This window comes from Hypanus sabinus, unplaced genomic scaffold, assembly GCF_030144855.1.
Source record: "Hypanus sabinus isolate sHypSab1 unplaced genomic scaffold, sHypSab1.hap1 scaffold_609, whole genome shotgun sequence".
Classification (NCBI taxonomy): Eukaryota; Metazoa; Chordata; class Chondrichthyes; order Myliobatiformes; family Dasyatidae; genus Hypanus; species Hypanus sabinus.
Window position 1 is genome coordinate 198,981 of NW_026781465.1, and position 22,781 is coordinate 221,761.

The following is a 22,781-nucleotide window of genomic DNA, read 5'->3' on the forward strand; positions in this document are numbered from 1 at the left end:
AGCGATATTAAACTTGGAATTGTTTGGGATATGATTTAGAAAGTTGTGAGAGTTATGGGGATCATAATATTCCAGTGTTGATTAATGAGGGCAAAATGATTGTTACTGAAACAGGGAAGGTTGTGTCACTGGCTGGGTCATTTGCTGAGATTCATAGTCAGGATAATTTAAGTGAAGAAATTAAACAATGTAGGGATACGATTTTCACTGAATACCCTGTTGTGCTGGAAGTCAGCTGTAGCAATGACAGTATCACTGATGGAGAGATTTCTTTGTTTGAATTTAAGAAGTCTATTAATAATGCAGGTCAGGGGTCTCCAGGAAAGAGTGATATTTGAAATTGTAATTGTATATAATTCACTTTTGTAAAATATTATATGTTTGAATTGTGCATCTACTTTCCTCATGGAAAATGGAAATAGCAGTGCCTGTTCTAAAACCTGGCTGATCCCCATTTGATCCTTCTAGTCATGGGCCTATATCGTGAATGTCTCATTTAAGTAAACTTATGGAATGTATGGTAATCAAGTATATTTTGGAAAGAGTGGTAATGAAGTTTTTTATTCGAGTTGGTTTTTGAAGGGTGAAATGACATAAGAGTCAGTTTTAGGTTTGGAAGATGATATTCGGAAAACACAATTAAATAACGATGTTGTAATAGCAGTATTTCTTGATACTGAAAAGGGAAATGATATGGAAGAAAGGACTTTTGATTAAATTAGGAGTGAGGTGGACATTGTATAATTTTTCTGAGTTTTTTTTTGGATGGACTGTCCAAGTACCGGTCAGCATGTTATGTGTGTGTTTCTATGAGATAGAGAATGGGATCCATCTTCAAATTAACAATGTTTGTATGTGATACAATTACAGGCAGTATTTGTAGCCCTTTATTATTTAATATTATGATGGGAAAATGGGATTCCCTGGGTAAATCACAATATACAGATGACGTAGCTTTATAGATTAGAGGTATTAATCGTAATTTGCAATTAATAGGTCACAGTGGACATATTGATGAGGATTTTAAGCTTTCAGTTGTTAAAACACATTATGTGGTTTACAAACAGCATTAATAGGCTTGCACTTGATTTTAAATTATATGATTAATATCCTGAGGAAGTGTATGGATGGATAATAAGCTAACGGGGAAGCACCTATCAGTGAAATAATTGATAAATGTAAAGGAGCTTTAAATCTCCTCAGACATCTATGTGGGTATTCTGTGGTGCAACATGATTATGTTATATTATCTGTTCTTGATTATGTCTGTGTGGCTTGTGGATCACTTTCATCTTCAAATTAGAAATGTTTGTATGTGATACAATTACAAACTTTAAGATTATGTTCTGGTGTGGTAATATTATCTCCTGTTTTGGCTTTACTGATTGCAATGGGACAATTGCCCTCAAAGTAACAGAGGTTCAAGTTGATGTCAATATACTGGATTAATTTGCAGGGGCAAGGAAATGATCATCCTGTTAAAGGTGTGCTGGAGGATGGTTGGGGACATCACAAGAAGAGTGTTTTTTTTTGTTTTGTGTGGCTTGGTTCTTACCACGCTGCGAATATGGGTGTATTTGATGATACAGTATGTCCCACTGTAGCTTTCTCCGTAACCCCACCTTGTTTTTTCCAATGACTTCAATTGATTTTATGTTACACGATCGGATTCAGTTCTGCCTGAGAGTCTGTTGGTTGATCAGTATATTCATGAAAGTTATTATCATACAGTAGCCATTTTTACAGATGAATCAAAAGGTAAGTTAACTGGGGATGTTGGTGTGGCTGTTTATGTGTGCCTGAATTGCAGGTAATGATAAAGAAATTACTTATAGCCATTTATCAACACAGGAAGCAGAATTCTTTCCCAATAGGAAATTGGTCCTTATAATTTGTTCAGAATACATTTCGGTTTTGATGACTCTTAAACAGGTCATTCTGGCAGTAGGTCAGATTGACTGTTGGAAACTTGTCAAACGGTATTTCATATATAAAGTTTGATTTATATGTCTGCACATTATGGGCCCTGCACATCACACTGTTGAGGGAAATGATGATGTTGACTGTTTAGCACCAAAAGCTGTTAAATGTTCTGTGGATATAGATCTTCCACTTAGCAAATTAGAAGCTAAAAGGTTGGTAGTGTTAAGAATTAGGGGCTTATGGCAAGACGTAGGATAATGGACGTAAAGACAGACACCTTTCCAGAATACATAAACCTGTCGGGTTTATAGAAGAAGGGCTTAAAACAACTGAAGGAATGATATTCACATGACAGAAATATCCACACTATGCTTAATTATGCCTTGTAACTAATTGGAAAACTTCATTCTGTGTCGTGTACATTTTGTCATTATGAAACCGTCGAAACACATACTATTTCAATGTGAAGCGTACAAGGCTGAAGAAAAATCAAATGCAGTCTTCAGTACAATCTTTGCGAGGGTAGATAGTTCCAGATAAAAACTTAATTAAATTATGGGAATGACTAATTCACCGTTTGAGCTGGAAAAGGCTTGTAATAATTGTGTTAAACCTCAGGAAATGGCATATAGGACCCGGGGGAGCTCAGGACCGGCCGCCCGCAGCTGCTGCTGATTCCCCGGTGTTTCTGTTCGGTTGACAGATGCGGTGAACAAGTTAAAATTAATTGATCGATAATTCTCATGTTGTGTTTATTTCACTCCATAAAACCATAGAACACTGCAGCACAGAAAGCAAGCCATTTGGTGTTTCTAGTCTGTGCGGAAACTTTTATTCCGCTCGTCCCATTGACCTGCACCCAGTCCGTAACCCTCCAGACCTCTCCCATCCAGGTACCTGTCCAATTTATTCCGAGAACTTAAGAGTGAGCCTGCATTTACCATGTCAGATGGCTGCTCATTCCACACTCCCACCATTCTCTGCGTGAAGACGTTCCTCCTAATGTTCCCCTAAACCTTTCCCCTTTCACCCTAAAGCCATGTCCTCTCATATTTCCTAATCTAAATGGAAAGAACCTACTCGCAGTTTCTGTCTATATCCCCCATAATTTTGTAAACTATCAAATCTCCCCTCATTCTTCTACGCTTCAAGGAATAAAGTCCTAACCTGTTCAATCTTTCCCTGTAACTCAACTCCTGAAGACCTGGCAACATCCTAGTAAATCTCTGCACTCTTTCAATCTCTCCAACCTCTCCATGGATACCTCATGTCTGAACTTTCTGAACTAACCTCACATGTGGGACCTTGTCAAAGGCCTTACTAAAGTTCATGTAGACAACATCCACAGCCTTTCCTTCACCTACTTTGTTGGTAACCTCCTCGAAAAACTCTTCAAGATTCATTAAACACGATCTACCATGCACAAAGCCATAGTGACTATCCTTAATCAGCCCTTGGCTGTCCAAATACTTGTAAATCTAATCTCTCTGAACATCTTACAATAATTTACCCACTACTGATGTCAGGCTCACTGGGCTGTAATTACCTGGTTTACTATTGGAGCGTTTTTTAAACAATGGAATAACAAGAGCTACCCTCCAATCCTCCGGCACTGCACCCGTGGCTGAGGACATTTTAAATATTTCTGTCGGGGACCCTGCAATTTCAACTCTAGTCTCTCTCAAGGTCCGAGAAAATATCAAGTCAGGCCCGGGGGATTTATCTACCTTTATGCGCTGTAAGGCAGCAAGCATCTCCTCCTCTTTAATCTACAGATGTTCCATGACACTACTGCTTGTTTCCCTTCCTTCCATATACACTATGCCAGTTTCCTGAGTAAATACCGATGCAAAAAAACTGTTTAAGATCTCCCCCATCTCGTGAGGCCCCACACATAGACGACCACTCTGATCTTCTAGGGGACCAATTTTGTCCCTTACTATCCTTTTACTCTTAATTTACTTTTGGAAACCCTTCAGGTTTTCCTTCACATTATCTGCCAAAGCCACCTCATGTCTTCTTTTTGTCCTTCTTTTGTATTTTCTTACGTATTCTATACTCTTTAAGTAACTCATTTGCACTTTGTTGCGTCTACCTGCGATACACTTCTCTCTTTTTCTTAACAAGATCACCAATATCCCTTGAAAACCAAGGTTCCCTATGCCTCTTAACTCTGTCTTTAATCCTGGCAGGAAAAATGCAAACTCCGCACCCTCAAAATTTCACATTTGGAGGCCTTCCACTTACTGAACACATCCTTGTCAGGAAAAAAAAAATTATCCCAATCCACTCTTCCTAGATCTTTATTCATTTCTACAAAGTTGGCGCTCAACTCGAGGACCAGACCTATCCTTATCCATAATTAACTTGAAACTGATGACATTATGGTCACTGGACCCAAGATGTTCACCTACAGATACTTCTGTCACCTGACCTGTATGGTTTCCTAATTCGAGATCAAGTATTGCATCCAATCTCATAGGTACCTCTATATATTGATTTAGAAAACTTTCCTGAAAACATTTCACAAATTCCAAGCCATTTAGCTCTATTACAGTTAGGGAGTCCTAGTCAATATGTGGAAAGATAAAATCCCCTACTATTACAACTTCCTGTTTCTTACATCGGTCTACTATCTTTATACAGATTTGCTCCTCCAATTCTCTCTGACTATTGAGCGGTCTATAATACACCCCTATTAGTGTGGTCATACCTTTCCCGTTCCTCAGCTCCCCCCATATGACCTCTGTAGACAAGCCCTCCGGGCTGTCCTGTCTTGGCACAGCTGTGATATTTTCCCCGACTAGTAATGCCACTCCTCCCCCTTTCATCCCTCCCCCTCTATCATGTCTGTAACAACGAATATTTTAATCATGTATAAACCTTAGGTGAGAGGTTATCTTTTTGTATTAATGTATTAAAAATAAATTATAAATTCTACCAATGGAGCCTCTTACTAAAAGATTCATATTCAAAATAGTATCCAACAAATCAGATTCTTGCATATATGGAAACTGGGATAATTATTTTTGTAAAAAATATCTAACCTGAGGATCTTGCAGTAAGTGTGTATGAGAGAGAGAATATTTGCTAATCAAAAGTCATCAATCGACCATCACAAAATAAATGAAAATAAAAATAAATAAATCTGCAAAAGAAAGCAGATCCCCTTAATCACTAAAGATTAAACAAGTTTGGGAGAGAGAACTTAATATGACCTTTGTTAATGAAGATGGTCAATTCTTCTTTGATATGTGCCAATCAGTGTTTAATTCAATTTAAAATTGTTTACTGTTGCTATTGAACAAAGGAGAGACTATCCAAAATATTTCCTAACATAGACAATTATTGCAATAGGTATAAAACTGAAGTAGCCACTTTTTCACATATGTTCTGGTCATGTTCTTCATCAAAATCTTTCTGGAAATCTTTATTTTCTACAATTTCTAAAGCTCTGAAAATTAATTTACAACCTAATGTACACACCTTTGATTTCTGTCTATATATGCAGTCCTCGCATGACCTTTAGACTCCTCCACCTCACTATCTACTCTAACACTCTGGTTCCCCTCCTTCTGCAAGTCATTTTTACACCCCCCCCCCCCTCCCAGCGGAACTGCAAATTTACCTGCCAGGATGTTAGCACCCTCCAGTTCAGGGGCAAAACGTCCCGTCGGAACAGGTCCCACCTTCCCGGGAACAAAGCCCAATTGTCCAGAAACATGAAGCCCTCCCTCCTGCACCATGTATTTAGCTGCACTCTCCGCACATTTATATTTACAGGGACTTTACTCCGGACGCCGGTCCCGGGACACGACCCGTTTACAGACCCGGAGCGGAACCGGAGCAGATTCTCAGCCCCTGATTCACATCCACAGTCCGGAAGAGAGGATAAAGTTTCCCCGTGAATTTATTCCCAGTGAAGGTGTGGAGATGGGACATAGTCTCCGCGTTGTAAAAGGAAACTGTCCCGGACTCGTAACTAAGATAAACTCCCACCCTCCCGGGGATGGGACCGGCAGGGAGACGGGCCCCGGGGGAGGTGAGATCACGGGACACGTCACAATCACGATGTAACACGTCACAATACCGCCCGATGACCCAGAACCCGGTCTCCGGACTCAGTCTGACCCATTCCTTCCTCTCCACAGACTCTGCGGCGACTCCCAGACCCCAGAACCGATTCCCCGTCACCTCCACCTCCCAGTAATGTTTCCCCGATGTGAATCCCTCCGATCCCAGCACACAAGGCCAGATTGTGAATCTCTTCCCGGAGTCATGGAGATTCCTCCAGGTCTCGGTCCGTCTCACACTCTTCCGATCCTCAGACACCTCGAGACACGGACCCGCCGTTTCCACATCCAGATTGACAGAGACTGGGGGGAGAAGCAGAGAATTAGAGAGTCCCCGGGGATCGGGGGGGAGACTCGGACAGCGCGGCCCCGGGAATCGGGGGGAGACTCTGTCAGCGCGGCCCCGGGGATCAGGGGGAGACTCGGGCAGCGAGGCCCCGGGGATCGGAGGGAGACTCGGGCAGCGCGGCCCCGGGGATCGGGGGGAGATTCGGGCAGCGCGGCCCCGGGGATCGGGGGGAGACTCGGACGGCGCGTCCCTGGGATCGGGGGGGATACTCGGGCAGCGCGGCCCCCGGGATCGGGGGGAGACTCGGGCAGCGCGGCCCCGGGGATCGGGGGGAGACTCGGACAGCGCGGCCCCGGGGATCGGGGGGAGACTCGGACAGAGCGGCCCCGGCGATCGGGGGGATACTCGGGCAGCGCGGCCCCCAGGATTGGGGGGAGACTCGGGCAGCGCGGCCCCGGGGATCGGGGGGAGACTCGGACAGCGCGGCCCCGGGGATGGGGGGTGGCGGAGACTGGGACAGCGCGAGCCCGTGGATCGGGGGGAGACACGGGCAGCGCGGCGCCGGAGATGGGGTGGGGGGGGAGACTCGGTCGGCGCCGTCCCGGGGATCGGGGGGAGAATCGGGCGGCGCGGCCACGGGGATGGGGGGTGGCGGAGACTGGAACAGTGCGGCCCGGGGATCGGGGGGAGACTCGGGCGGCGCGGCCCCGGGGATGGGGGGAGGCGGAGACTGGGACAGTGCGGCCCGGGGATCGGGGGGAGACTCGGGCAGCGCGGCCCCGTGGATCGGGGGGAGAATCGGTCGACGCCTTCCCGTGGGTCGGGGGGAGAATAGGGCGGCGCGGCCCCGGGGATGGGGGGTGGCGGAGACTGGGACAGTGCGGCCCGGGGATCGGGGGGAGACTCGCGCGGCGCGGCCCCGGGGATGGGGGGTGGCGGAGACTGGGACAGTGCGGCCCGGGGATCGGGGGGAGACTCGGACGGCGCGGCCCCGGGGATCGGGGGGAGACTCGGGCAGCGCGGCCCCGGGGATCGGGGGGAGAATCGGTCGACGCCTTCCCGTGGGTCGGGGGGAGAATAGGGCGGCGCGGCCCCGGGGATGGGGGTTGGCGGAGACTGGGACAGCGCGACCCCGGGGATCGGGGGGTGACTCGGGCAGCGCGGCCCCGGGGATCGGGGGGAGACACGGGCAGCGCGGCGCCGGAGATGGGGTGGGGGGTGGGAGACTCGGTCGGCGCCGTCCCGGGGATCGGGGGGAGAATCGAGCGGCGCGGCCCCGGGGATGGGGTGTGGCGGAGACTGGGACAGCGCGGCCCGGGGATGGGGGGTGGCGGAGACTGGGACAGCGCGGCCCGGGGATCGGGGGGAGACTTGGACGGCGCGGCCCCGGGGATCGGGGGGTGGGGGGAGACTCGGTCGGCGCCGTCCCGGGGATCGGGGGGAGACTCGGGCGGCGCGGCCCCGGGGATGGGGGGTGGCGGAGACTGGGACGGCGCGGCCCCGGGGATCGGGGGGGATACTCGGGCAGCGCGGCCCGGGGATCGGCGGGGAGACTCGGACAGCGCGGCCCCGGGGATCGTGGGGAGACTTGGGCAGCGCGGCCCCGGGGATCGGGGGGATACTCGGGCAGCGCGGCCCGGGGATCGGCGGGGAGACTCGGACAGCGCGGCCCCGGGGATCGGGGGGAGACTTGGGCAGCGCGGCCCCGGGGATCGGGGGGAGAATCGGGCTGCGCGGCCCCGGGGATGGGGGGTGGCGGAGACTGGGACGGCGCGGCCCCGGGGATCGTGGGGAGACTCGGGCAGCGCGGCCCCGGGGATCGGGGGGAGACACGGGCAGCGCGGCTCCGGAGATGGGGTGGGGGGTGGGAGACTCGGTCGGCGCCGTCCCGGGGATCGGGGGGAGAATCGGGCGGCGCGGCCCCGGGGATGGGGTGTGGCGGAGACTGGGACAGCGCGGCCCGGGGATGGGGGGTGGCGGAGACTGGGACAGCGCGGCCCGGGGATCGGGGGGAGACTTGGACGGCGCGGCCCCGGGGATCGGGGGGTGGGGGGAGACTCGGTCGGCGCCGTCCCGGGGATCGGGGGGAGACTCGGGCGGCGCGGCCCCAGGGATGGGGTGTGGCGGAGACTGGGACGGCGCGGCCCCGGGGATCGGGGGGGATACTCGGGCAGCGCGGCCCGGGGATCGGCGGGGAGACTCGGACAGCGCGGCCCCGGGGATCGTGGGGAGACTTGGGCAGCGCGGCCCCGGGGATCGGGGGGATACTCGGGCAGCGCGGCCCGGGGATCGGCGGGGAGACTCGGACAGCGCGGCCCCGGGGATCGGGGGGAGACTTGGGCAGCGCGGCCCCGGGGATCGGGGGGAGAATCGGTCGGCGCCGTCCCGTGGGTCGGGGGGAGAATCGGGCTGCGCGGCCCCGGGGATGGGGGGTGGCGGAGACTGGGACGGCGCGGCCCCGGGGATCGTGGGGAGACTCGGGCAGCGCGGCCCCGGGGATCGGGGGGAGAATCGGTCGGCGCCGTCCCGTGGGTCGGGGGGAGAATAGGCCGGCGCGGCCCCGCGGATGGGGGTTGGCGGAGACTGGGACAGCGCGACCCCGGGGATCGGGGGGGGGGTGGACAAAAGCGGGTGGAAAACTAATGTCTCCCCAAGGGTTTTACGCTGGCCGGAGAGCAGAGAGACCCCTGGCGTTTGACTCCTCAGACAGGGGAAATATCCTCCCTCATTCCTGCCTGTTGACCCCTGAAAGAATTTTGTGTTTCCATGAGATCTCCTCTCATTTTCCGAAACTGGGAACAGAGAACATAGAGCAGTACAGCACAGGAACAGGCCCGTCATACAATGTTCACATTCATTTGTGAGTGGGAAGTGGGGGAGTGTGATGGTTTGAGACAGTAAAGGAGGTGATAATGGGAACCAGTAAGGGAGAGATGAATGGCAGATTGAATCAGGAGGGGGAGGGGTGGAAACCCCGTAGGTGAACTGTGTGTGTAGACGTAATGAGAAGATAGAGGGGGCAAAGATGGCAGATGAGGATGACTTTGTCCCCTTTCCCACAACCCATGCCCCGCAGGCCCTCATTAGGACAGATGTCGAAGAGATCTGGCGAGACCCTTCATCAGGACCTGTGTAGCTTGGATTACCAGCATCTGCAGATTTTCTCCTGTTTGATTTTTAAAGCGGAAGTTAATAAGTAAACTTCTTGATCGTATGGGAAGGAGGCCGGAGAATAGGATTGAGAGGGATAGTAAATCAGCTATTCTGCTAAACTCCGGTGAGTACAGGCCCAGAACCATCTAACACTCCTCATATGTTAACTGTTTCATTCCTGGAATCATTCTTGTAAATCTTCTGGAACCCCTCCAATGCCAGTACATGTTTTCCGATAGAAGGGACCCAAAATTGCTCACAATACTCCAAGTGTGGTCTGACCGATGCATTATAAAACCTCAGAATTACATCCTTCCACTTGTATTCTAATCTCCTCGAAATGAAAGCAAACATTGAGTTTGCCGATCTTACCACTGACACAAATTGCAAGTTAATCTTATGGGAATTTTCGCCCTGTTTCCAGAATTGTCTCTGCCTTTATTCCTTCGACCAAAGTCATACCTGCCTAAGTTTGTACCTGTCAAACTCTACCTGTGCTACAAGATTCTTATTCCGTATACTGGTGCATTCAAATAAGACCATAAGACAAAGCAGCAGAAGCCGGCCATTCGGCCCTTCGAATCTGCTCTGCCATTTTATCATGAGCTGATCCATTCTCCCATTTAGTCCCGCCCCCCGCCTTCTCACCATGACCGTTGATGCCCTGGCTACACACATACCTATCAATCTCTGTCTTAAATGACCTGGCCTCCACTGCTGCAAGAAATTCACAGATTCACCACCCTCTGGCTAAAAAAATTTCTTCGCATCTCTGTCCTGAATGGGCGCCCTTCAATCATTAAGTCATGCTCTCGTACTAGACTCCCCCACCATGGGAAACAACTTTGCCACATCCACTCTGTCCATGCCTTTTAACATTCGACATGTTTCTGTGAGTTCCCCCCTCATTCTTCTAAACTGCACGGAGTACAGTCCAAGAGCGGTCAAATGTTCCTCATATGTTAACCCTCTTATTCCTGGAATCATTCTAGTGAATCTTCTCTGAACCCTCTCCAATATCAGAACATCCTTTCTTAAATAAGGAGCCCAAAACTGCACACAGTATTCCAAGTGAGGTCTTACCAGTTCCTTATAGAGCCTCAACATCACATCCCTGCTCCTATACTCTATTCCTCTAGAAATGAATGCCAACATTGCATTCGCCTTCTTCACCACCGACTTAACCTAGAGGTTAACCTTAAGGGTATCCTGCACGAGCACTCCCAAGTCCCATTGCATCTCAGAACTTTGAATTCTCTCTCCATTTAAATAATAGTTTGCCCGTTTATTTCTTCCACCAACGTGCATGTCCATACACTTTTCAACATTGTATTTCATTTGCCACTTCTTTGACTATTCTCCTAATCTATTCAAGACTCTCTGCAGACTCTCTGTTTCCTCAGCACTACTGTCCCCTCCACTTATCTTTGTATCATCAGCATACTTAGCCATAAAGCCATCTATTCCATAATCCAAATCGTTGATATACAACGTAAAAAAGAAGCGGCCCCAACATGGACCCCTGTGGAACACTACTGGTAATTGGCAGTCAACCAGAATGAGATCCTTTATTCCCACTTTCTGTTTCCTGCCTATCAGCCAATGCTCTATCCAGGATATGTAAATTTCCCATAATTCCATGGGATCTTATCTTGTTTAGCGACCTCATGTGCGGCACCTTGTTAAAGGCCTTCTGAAAATCCAGATACCGAACATCTACTGCATTTCCCTTGTCTAGCCTACTTGTAATCTCCTCAAAAAATTTCAGTGGGTTTGTCAGGCAGGATTTTCTTTTAAGGAAACCATGCTGAGCTTGGCCTCCAGATACTCAGTAACCTCATCCTTGACAATTGACTCCAACATCTTCCCAACCACCGATGTCAGGCTAACAGGCTAATTTACTTTTTGCTTCCTTGCCCCCTTCTTAAATACCAGAGTGGCATTTACAATCTTCCACTCCGCCGGAACCATGCCAGAATCTATTGACTTTTGAAAGATCATTGCTAATGCCTCCGCGATCTCCACAGCTACTTCCTTCAAAACACAAATGTGCATTCCATCTGGTCCTGGAGATTTATCTACCCTCAGACTATTCCGCTTCCTGAGTACTTTCTCTGTCGTAATTATGACTGCGCACACTTCTCTTCCCTGACACCCTTGAGTGTCCGGTATACTGCTGATATTTTCCTCAGTGAGGACAGATGAAAATACTCGTTCAGTTCCTCAGCCATCTCCTTATCTCCCATTACAATTTCTCCAGCATCATTTTCTATCGGTCCTATATCCACTCTCACCTGTTTTTTTATTCTTTATATACTTGAAAAAGCTTTTAGTATCTTCTTTGATATTATTTGGTAGCTTCCTTTCATAATTCATCTTTTCCCTCTTAATGGCCTTCATGGTTTCCTTTTGTAAGCTTTTAAAAACTTCCCAATCCCCTGTCTTCCCACTAATTTTTGTTTCCTTGAATGCCCTCTCCTTTGCTTTTACTTTGGCTTTGACTTCTCTTGTCAGCCACGGTCGCAACGTTTTTCCATTTGAAAATTTCATCTTTTTTGGAATATATCTGTCTTGCACATTCCTCACTTCTCGCATAAACTCCAGCCACTGCTGCTCTGCCGTCCTCCCGCTAGTGTCCCTTTCCAGTCAAATTTGGCCAGTTCCTCTCTGTCTCCACTGTAATTTCCTTTACTCCACTGCAATACCGACACATCGGATTTCGGCTTCTTTTTCTCAAATTTCACAGTGAACTCTATCATGTTACGATCACTCCCTCCTAATGGTTCATTCACCTCAATCTCTCTAATCACCTCTGGTTCATTACACAATATCCAATCCAGTATCTCTGATCCCCTAGTGGGCTCAACAACAAGCTGTTCTGAAAAGCCATCTCGTAGACATTCTACAAATTCTCTCTCTTGAGATCCAGTGTCGACCTGTTTTTGCCAATCCACTCGCATGTTAAAATCCACCACAATTATCATAACACTACCCTTCTGGCAAGCCTTTTCTATTTCCTGTTGTAATTTGTAGTCCACATCACTGCAGCTGTTAGGAGGCCTGTAGATAACTGCCATCAGGGTCCTTTTACCCCTGCGATTGCTCAGCTCAACACAGAAAGATTCTGCACCTTCTGATGCTATGTCACCTCTTTCTAATGATTTAATATCATTTCATACCAATAAAGCCACGCCACCCCCTCTGCCTACCTGCCTATCCTTCCGATACACCGTGTATCCTTGGACGTTCAGCTCTCAGAGACATGCATCCTTTAGCCACGTCTCAGTGATGGCCACAAAATAATACCTGCCAATCTGTAGCTGTACGACAAGATCATCCACCTTATTCCTTATGCTGTGTGTATTTGAGTATAACACCTTAAGCCCAGTATTTGGTACTTTTTCTTTTGATTGCACTGCAACCCATCCCAGTGGCTCCAAATTTGCTCCATCACCTGCCTGTCCTTCCTGACATCTTTACTGCTCACTATCTTAGATTTATTTCTGCTTTCCCCCTCCTCCACTCTATCATTCCGGTTTACCACCCCCCTGCCAAATTAGTTTAAACCCTCCCTACCAGCTCTATTAAACATTCCCGCAATGGTTCCGGTGTAACCCGTCCTTTTTGAACAGTTAATACTTCCCCCTGAAGTATTACCAATAATCCATGAATCAGAAGCCCTGCCTCCTGCACCAGTCTCTCAGCCACGCATTCATCTGCCTGATCCTACTATTCTTGCCCTCGCTAGCACGTGGCACAGGCAGCAATCCTGAGATTACTACCCTGGAGGTCCTGCTTCTCAGCTTCATTCCTAACTCCCGGAAATCTCTCTTCAGGACCTCCTCCATTTTCCTCTCGATGTCATTGGTACCAACATGTACCAAGACAGCTGGCTGCTCGCCCTCTCCCTTCAGAATATTCTGGAGCCGATCCGAGACATCCTGTACCCTGGCACCTGGGAGGCAGCACACCATGCGGGTATCTCTACCAGGCTCACAGAATCTCCTGTCTGTTCCCCTGACTATGGAATCCCCTATGACTACCGCATTCCTCTTCTCCCTCCTTCCCTCCTACACAACAGCGCCAGACTCCGTGCCAGAGACCCGGTCACCGTGGCCGTCCCCTGTCAGGTCATCCCCCTCAACAGCATCCAAAACGATATACTTGTTGCTGAGGGGGGCAGCCACAGGGGTGCTCTCCACTCTCCGGGCATTTCCCTTCCCTCTCCTGACAGTCACCCAGTTTTCTGACCCCTGTAGCCTATGGATGAATACCTCCCTGTAGCTCCCGTCTATCGCCTCTTCATTTTCTCTAATAAGCAGTAGGTCATCAAGCTGCAGCTCCAGATCCCTAACACGGTCTCCGAGGAGCTGAATCTCGGTTCACCTGGTGCAGATGTGGCTATCAGGGAGGCTGGAGGTCTCCCAGGATTCCCACATCTGACACCCTGAACAAAGCACTAACCCTGCAGACATGCTACCTAATTCTACAGGAATGAAACAAAGAAAGATAGGTCTACTCACCCACTTACTTCGGCAAGCACACGGACTTTTTAAACCGTTAGCTAATGTGCCCTGCTGTTCCCCCGTCCGTCCAGGCCGATTTGCCAAGGGGAGAAAAAGAGTCGGTGCCTCGCTATCGCCTCTTCCCGTTACCGCCTAAGCCCGTTGAGCCAAAGCCCTACACTCTGCTACCACCCACTCCGCTGCCCGCTGTATAGGGTGGTCATCTTTTTAAACTCTCCGCGCTGTCCTGCGCAGTCTCGCCGTTCTTGTACGCAAAGTTTTTTAAAAAACTGCCTTCCTTCAGAATTTAGCTCCCACGCCGCCCTTCTTGTCCCAATCTAAAAAAAAAACACCTTCAGTCGTGTATTCATCAGCCTATTCCACACAGTCCACATGAAATTCAGCAAGGCCTTTGATGTCGATGACAGACCACACTTGGAGCATTGTCTGCATTTCCGGTTCCCGAATATGGGGAGGATGTCATTACACTGGACAGGAGGCTTCAGGAGGACGTTACCAGGACTGGGGGCTTGGGTTAAAAGCAGAGAGTGGATAAGCTTGGGCTATTCACCTGTAGTGTAGGATGTTCAGGTATGACCCCTTATCGAGGTAAATAATTCATAAGGAGCTTAAAGTTTCTTTTTCCAAGAACTGGGAGCACAGAACCAGAGGCCTCAGACTGAATGTGAGACGGGAAATTTTTCTGAGTGGTCTATCGGGTAACATTCTCATAGAGAGGGAGGTTGGTAAATGGAATTTGCCGTCAGACACTGTAGAAACAGGTAAAAATAAAATATTTTAAAATAAATTTCGGCTGGTACACAGATGGGAAATGGTTAGAGGAATGGTGGGGGGAAACACACACAAATGGGCCATGCTCAAGAAGACATCTTAGTCTTGCAGATTGATGAAGTGGGCTGTGAGTTCAACATCCATCAACATTCCTGAAGAATCTCACCCGGGAGTCTGTCTGTGAAGTGTTGATGTGACGTCACATCAGAGGGCAGCTCAGTGACACAGAACAGACAGGCTGGGTAAGGACGGCAGATTTCAATCCCAAATGGGAATTTGTGCCTATTTCTGTGGCCGTGTGTCACACTCTGATAGTATATCCGTGTGTGTGTGTGTGTGTGTGTGTGTGTGTGTGTGTGTGTGTGTGTGGGCGCGCGCGCGTGTTGATTGTGCTAAATATCCGTCTGGTGCGTATACACATTGAAGGAGAGTGTGCACATTGAAGAATTTGTATGTCACAGTGAGTCATCACATGTCTGGTGTGTGTTGACAATGTGTCACACGTGATTGAATTGTTTAAATCAATAAATGACTGTCGCTGAAGAGACTGGTTTCCAGGTTACTGAGGGAAATAACTACGTACATTGCTGAGGCTCTGACTACAATCTGCCAATCCTTCCTGTGTGTGTGTGTGAGGGAGCTTTGCCAGGCCGGTTATGCTGTGTGTGCTTCTCCCGAGATGAAATCTTGACCCATGTCAATGCTTGTTGGTGTGTCCGAGCTCATTCTCTCAACACTTCAATGTAGTGGTCTGATCACCAAGGCATAGGAGCAGAATTAGGCCATTTGCCTATCGAGTCAGCTCTGCCATTCAATCATGGCTGATCCTTATTTTTCCTCCTCAGCCCCACTCCCTGGTCTTCTCCCCGTAACCTTTGATGCTGTGTCCAATCTGGAACCTATCAAGCTCTGCCTTAAATACACACAACAAGTTCCACAAATTCACCAGCTGCTGGCACAAATTTCTCCGTATCTGTTTTAAATAGACCCCCCCCCCCTCTATCTTGAAGCTGTGCCCTCTTGTCCTGAACTCCACCACCATGGAAAACATCCTTTCCACATCTACTCTGTCTAGGACTTTCAACATTCAAAATGTTTCTAGGACTTTCAACATTCGAAAGGTTTCAATGAGATCCCCCCTCATCTTTCTAAATTCCAGCGAGTACAGACACAGAGCTATCAAACGTTCCTGGTATGATAACCCTTTCATTCCTGGAATCATCCTTATGAAATGAACCTTCTGCAATGCCAGCACATCTTTTCTTAGATGATGAGCCCAATATTGTTCACAATACTCAAGGTGAGGCTTCATCAAATCCCTGCTCTTGGATTGAATGCTAACATTAGGGTTTAACCGCAGATTAAAATCCAGGAGCAACAGCCTCCAGGACAGCTTCTTCAACCAGGCCATCAGACTGATTAACTCATGTGGACACAGCTGTATTTCTCTGTTATATTAACCAGTCTGTTATGCATATTATTCTTCATAAATTGCACATTGCACATTTAGACGGAGATGTAACGTAAAGATTTTTAATCCTCATGTATATGAAGGATGTAAGTAATAAAGTCAATTCAATTCAAATCAATTTCTTGTTTATTTTTTTCATCTCAATCATTCTTTCAGTTCCTCTCTGTAGATATTTAAAAGCTTCCCAATCCTCTGTCTTCCTGCTAATTTTTGTTTAGTTGTATGCTCTCTCTTTTGCCTTTACATTAACTTGTCTTCCCTTATCAGCCACGGTTTTACTATTATGCCATTTGAGTATTTATTTATTTTTGGAATACATCTATCCTTCACCTTCCTCATTTTCCCAGAAACTGACACCATTTCTGCTCTGCTCACATCACTGCCAGCATCTCCTTCCAATTTGCTTTGGCCAACTCCTCTCTCAGACCACTGAAATTTCTTTCACTCCTCTGAAATACTACAATTTCAGAGGATTTTGAAATTCAGATCTCCCCCCACCTCGTCACTGTCTCACCGCCCACCTCGTCACTGTCTCACACCCCCACCTCGTTATCTCCTTATCAGATTTCAAGTTGAACTCAGTCACGTTGTGAGCACTGCTTCCTAAGGTTTCTTTTCACTACTCCCCTCTGGTTCAATACATAACACCCAATCCAGTAGAGCTGTTCCCCGAGTAGGCTCAACGACAAACTGCTCCAGAAAGCCATCACATTGCATTCAACAAACTCACTCTCTTGAGATCCTTTATCAACCTGATTTTCCCAATTGACCTGCATGTTGAAATCTCCCATGATTATCATAACATTGTCCTTTTCATCAGCCTTTTCTATTTCCAATTGTAATCTGTGGGCCACAACCCACTGACTGTTGGGAGGCCTGTATATGACTGGTGTCAGTGTCATTTTTACTTTTGCAGTTCCTTACCTCAACCCACAAGGATTCAACATCCCCCTATCCTATGTCACATCTTGCTGCTGATTTACCAGCAGAGCCACACCACCCCATCGGCCTTCCTTCCTTCCTCCGATACATTGTGTAATCTTGAACATTCAGCTCCCAACTACAACCATCCTTCAGTCACGATTCCGTGATGGCCACAGCATCATACCTGACAATCAATAATAGTGCAACAAGATCATCCACCTTATTTCTCATACTCCATATATTGAGATATAACACTTTGTGTACTGTATCTGCTACCCTTTTTAATTCTGCATCCCTAATGCACTGATACTCACCTTGCTAGCTGCAATTTTCTCATCACATCTGTCCATCCTATCTGACAGTTTGACTGCACGCTATCTTTGCATTTTACCATCAGTTCTATCGCTTCACTCCACTTCCAACCCCTCACCCCACCAAATTAGTTTAAACCCTCCCCGAGAGCTCTATCAAACCTCTCTGTGAGAATATTGTTCTCCCTTGGGTCCAGGTGCGACCCATCCCTTTTGAGCAGGTCATTCCTCCACCAGAAGAGATCCCAATGATCCAAGAACCTGAAGCCCTGCCCCCAGCACCATCTCCTCAGCCATGTTTATCTGTCAAATTATCCCATTTCTACCCTCACCAGCAATCCAGAAATTACTACCCTGGGGGGTACTGCTTCTGAGCTTTCTACCAAGCTCTCCAAATTGTATTTTCAGGACCTATTTGCTTTTACTTCCAATATCATTGTCCCCAAATTTGCCAAGATATCTGGCTCTTTTCCCTCCCTCTCTAAAATGCTGCGGACCCGATTCGAGGCATCCCTGACCCTGGCACCCAGGAGGCAACAAACCATTCGGGTGTCCCGTTCACATCAATAGATCCTACTGTCTGTTCCTGATACCTGCTTTTATTCCCTACAATATTATCGTTAGTATTAAATTCCCTGTTCCTCTGGTTGATCCAAACACATGTCCTGGTGTGTTAGTGCATTGTGCCTGGGATCAGGACACAGTGGTTCATCTGCCAGTCCTGTGTATTGGTTGTATTGTGACCCTATGCTGGTGTGTCCAGGGGTCTGACATCTCCAGCTGACCATGTGACAGTGATGCCTCCCAGTTAGTGGGGCAGATGTGGAATAAACTTCAGTTCCCCTTCAGCCCAGTATTACAGACAATCTTTGCCTCAAATTGGAACGAAATTGAGCTTCATAAACAAGGGGAAATGAATCTTTGTAAGTTTTACCTCGATTAATAGCATCAAGTGATTCTCTCAGCACTGTGTTCAATAAATAGAGGTGATCGAATTTTTCAACCGGTAGGGTCTCATCTGTCACTGACAATTCCTGGACATCGTCATTAATCCTGTAAATATTAAACTGCTGGTTATAAATTGCTATTCTGAACTACTTTACAAATCCATTCAGGGTTTCAGTAAAGAGCGTGTCCTACCTGCTGTTCCGACGAGCTTCCTCCTGAAATAAATAAAACATAAATCTGATTAGACTTGGACTTACTGTCCACATCCTGAATTTCATCCAAATCATTACAAGGTGCTGAAAATTCCAACTCCCACAGTCACTCACACACACAGACAATACAGAACCATGGGGTAAATTACAGGGAAAGTTTCTGAATGTGAAACCATTACTGAGAGGATGAAACGTACAGGGAAGACAGGACAGGCTGTGCATTATCATCTGGATATGACGTCAGTGTGATAGGATCGAGGAATTTAAGATCAGTGATGTATGTGATTGTGTGCGGGTGGAGGAAGTACCTCTATTTATGGGGAGACTTGTGGGGAGATGTAATTCCAGATGGATTTTAACAAATTCCACAATAAATTTTGTGAAGAGGATGAGGAACTCAGTGCCACAGGAGTGGCTGAAATGGAACAGCTGAGATTGACTGTAATGGGGAGGCTGGATAAACACGTGAGGGACCAGAGATTTCATGACACTGTTGCTGGTTGTGGTGAGTAGGTGGCAGGAGGATTGTGAAGCAGGGAAATTGCGAGGAGAAAATGGGCCGAATGGCCTGGATATGTTTTGAACGATTGAACGTTATCTGTAAAAGTAAAGAGACAATAATAGTTTCCCTAATTTAATGGAAACCGGATACAGAAGATGTCTGATGTGTGGGTCAAATTCTTTGTTCTCACTGATTGACAGAGAGACGCTCACACCCACCGCACCAGACACACTCACAGCCTTTGACTGGAAATGGGAGTTAATGAGAGTTTTAGAGGATATTTAATGAGGAATTAAGGAGACAGTCAGCAGCTGTCTGTTATGATCAGAGTAAATAATTTCAGAGAGATTTGCATTCTGTCCTGGGATGTACAGAAGTTGTGGAAGTCCACTTTTGGGACAATAGACAATAGGTGCAGGAGAAGGCCTTTCGGCCCTTCTAGCCAGCACCGCCATTCACTGTGATCATGACTGATGGTACACAGTCAGTACCCCGATCCTGCTCTCTCCCCATATTCCCTGACCCCGCTATATATAAGAGCTCTATCTAACTCTCTCTTGAAAGCATCCAGAGACCTGGCCTTCACTGCGTTCTGTGTGAGGTTGCCAGAGCGACAATTGATTTGTTAGAATTGGCTTCGGTGCTGTGTTTATTTCAAATAGACCACTGTTCATTTAGTGCCCTTTGACAGAAACAAATTGAAATATAATCCCTCACCTTGAGAAACATCACACTATCTTTTTGATCCATCTGTTCCTTTAACTTAGTGATTTCTTCCTGAATAATCCTTATATTCTCTTGAATCTTCCAATGATTTTTCTCCATTGGATTGAGAATCCTCTTCTCTTCTTCCCTGAGATCCCTGAGTAAGCTCTGCTCTTTCTCAGTGATAATCTGGCGCAGTTCAGCAAACTGGGATGTGATGTGGGACTGAACACTGTGTGACTGTTCCTGTCGAATGAAAGGTGAAGATTAATGTACTGCATTACTGTGCTCTGTTTCCTTTTGTCGTTCAGTTCGGTCAATTGGAGTCCATGCTACTTCTGAAAGCATTCCCATTAACACCATTCCCTCACCTTTTCATGAAACCTACTCTCACTGATTGACCCATAAACTCCCATCTGATTCACACACACAACCTTCCCACCTTCACAGGGTCAACGGTAATTAGCCATTCATCGGACATGTCATTGGGATGTGTCGGAGTCTCTTGTGGCCATAGGGAGAGCATGCAAACTCCACACAGACAGCAGCAGAGGTCAGGATCGAAACCAGGTCACTGGAGCTGCCATATTCGGCTATTCTGCATAAAAGGGAGCAAAACTCGACAGTAAAATCAGAAATCCCGCTCAGGAAGCCTCACCCAAACTCCGGAAATCTTCTCTTTCTGTTGCTGCTCCTTTTCCTGGAAGTCTGATTTCTTTTTTGTGAGAGAGTCTAAGGAAGATTTTAGCTGATCCTGGAAGTCAGTGAGTGAAGGAAATAGAAACAAAGATGCATCAAAAGAAACAGGTGATCAAACCCGATTATCACACAAAATGCCAGAGGAACTCAGTGAGTCAGGCAGCATCTATTCAGGGGAAATAAAACGGTCGGTGTTCCGGGATGAGACCCTTCATTAGGACTGGGAAGGATGGGACAGGACCCAGAATAAAAAGGTTGGGGATGAGAATCCGCCGACAGGTGACGGGTGAGACAACGTGAGGGGAAACGTGGGGGAGGGTGATGAAGTGAGAAGCTGAGAGGGGACAGGTGGAAGAGGTAAAGGGCTGGAGAAGAAGGAATCTAATACGAGAGGACATTCGACCATGGAAGCAACGGGAGGGACTGGGCTGTTTGCGGCCCTGAATAGTGACGAGGGAGGAGGTTAGGAGTCAGGTGTAGCACTTGTCCCGCTTGCAGGTGTCAGTGTCAGGAGGGAGATCAGTGGGGAGGTGCGAGTGGATCAGGGCGATACAGTAGGGGAAGCGCGATCCGTATAGAGAGCGGAGAGTTGCGGGGTGCGGCGGTTGGCTGTGGGACAGGTAGGTGCTAGAATCCCGTTGGATATGGCGGAAGTTGCAGAGAATGATGTGTTAGTTATAGAGGCTCGTGCGATGGTATGTAGGACAAAGGAAATATGTTAAGTATTAAATTAACGTTTAGTTTTTACCGTGCAGATTTTAACAGCTCCTTTAATCGGCCTGAAGCAGTGCTCTCTGTGTTCCTGCGCAGCTGCACAGATCACACAGATCAGTGTCTTGTCCGTTTCACAAAACAGCTTCAGTTCTTCCTCATGTTCCTCGCAGTGACGTTTACTTTGCTTCTCTTTCGGATTCAGGTTTAGATTTCGAGCTTTTTCAGCCAGATTTGCTAAGGCCCGATTCACCCTGAGGGTGCGGTCAGCAAACTCCTCTCTACATTCCGGGCAGGAGTTTCTCTCCTCCCTTTCCCAACACCGTGTGATACAAGAGCGACAGAAGTTGTGTCCACACTCCAGTATAACCGGATCGATGAAGAAATCCAGACAGACGGGACAAATTGCCTCCTCGCTCAAACTCTCGGCCTTTCTTTTCGAAGCCATGTTAACTCCAGCACTTGCTTATTCAGAATGCTTTCACGTTCAGGGAGCTGCTGATCCTCTGCAGTACCGGGATTGTCCACTACGCGCGCTGCAGACTCGGGGAATCAAACAACACACACACAATGCTGGCGGAACACAGCAGACCAGGCAGCATCTGTAGGGAGAAGCACTGTCGACGTTTTGGGCCGAGACCCTTCGTCATGACAGCTGTTGTGGTATTCCACCCTTTCCTCAGAGTAGTCCTTTCTTTTTAAATCTTTTTATTGATTTTAAGCAAACATAAATGAAACATGAATACAAAGAGCTTGAGATAACATAATTAATAGGTTAAAGTATAAATACAAATAGATGATAACAACCTCCCAAACTCATAGTGGTTACAAAAATTGGAGAAAATAAATTTTAAAAGTTCTAACCGACATGGGCCATTGCATTATATCACTTACACACAGTAGGATCAATAACTCTGCACCTACACCCAAATAATATAGGATATTAAAAGTAAGGTTTCGGAAAAGTAAGTTTAGCTCATATGAAAATGTTGAATAAGAGGTCTCCAAATTTCTTTAATTTTAACTGAAGGGTCAAAGACAACACTTCTAATATTTTCTAAACTCAAACAAGAAATGGTTTGAGAAAACCACTGAAATATAGTTGGAGGATTAATTTCTTTCCAATTCAATAGGATAGATCTTCTAGCCATTAATGTAACAAATGCAATCATCTGCCGGGCAGGTGGAGGGGGGGGGGGTGGAATAAATGACTATTATCCACCATTGGTAAACTGAAAGTTGTAGTAATAGGATGCGGTTGCAATTTGATATTCGGAATTGTTAGAAATAATACCAAAAATATCTTTCCAATAATTTTGCAAACAGGGGCAAGACCAGAACATGTGGGTCAATGAAGCAACTTCAGAATGACATCTGTCACTGGTTCGATTAACATAATAATAAAATTGAGCGAGTTTATCCTTGGACATGTGAGCCCTATGAACAACCATAAATTGTATTAGGCATGTTTAGCACAAATAGAAGAAGAATTGACTAATTGTGAAATGTTCTCCCACTGCCCTGTGGGTATAAGAAAGTGAAGTTCTTTTACCCATTCCTTCT

General features: G+C 47.3%; 1 protein-coding gene across 2 annotated transcripts; it reads right to left on the reverse strand.

The window, feature by feature from the left end:
• Positions 1-5,719: 5,719 nt before the first annotated feature.
• On the reverse strand, positions 5,720-22,054 carry LOC132389593 (zinc-binding protein A33-like). Of its 2 annotated transcripts, none has more exons than XM_059962078.1 (6): positions 21,256-22,054; positions 20,467-20,562; positions 19,821-20,054; positions 18,582-18,604; positions 18,376-18,494; positions 5,720-6,299 (listed from the first exon to the last, which is right to left on the reverse strand). In XM_059962078.1, the coding sequence occupies exons 1-6, from the start codon at positions 21,664-21,666 to the stop codon at positions 5,746-5,748; spliced, it is 1,437 nt and encodes a 478-aa protein (XP_059818061.1). In that variant the 5' UTR covers positions 21,667-22,054; the 3' UTR covers positions 5,720-5,745. The 2 variants fall into 2 exon arrangements, with proteins under 2 accessions (XP_059818061.1, XP_059818062.1); XM_059962079.1 differs by lacking the exon at positions 5,720-6,299 and adding an exon at positions 16,382-17,314.
• Positions 22,055-22,781: the final 727 nt, after the last annotated feature.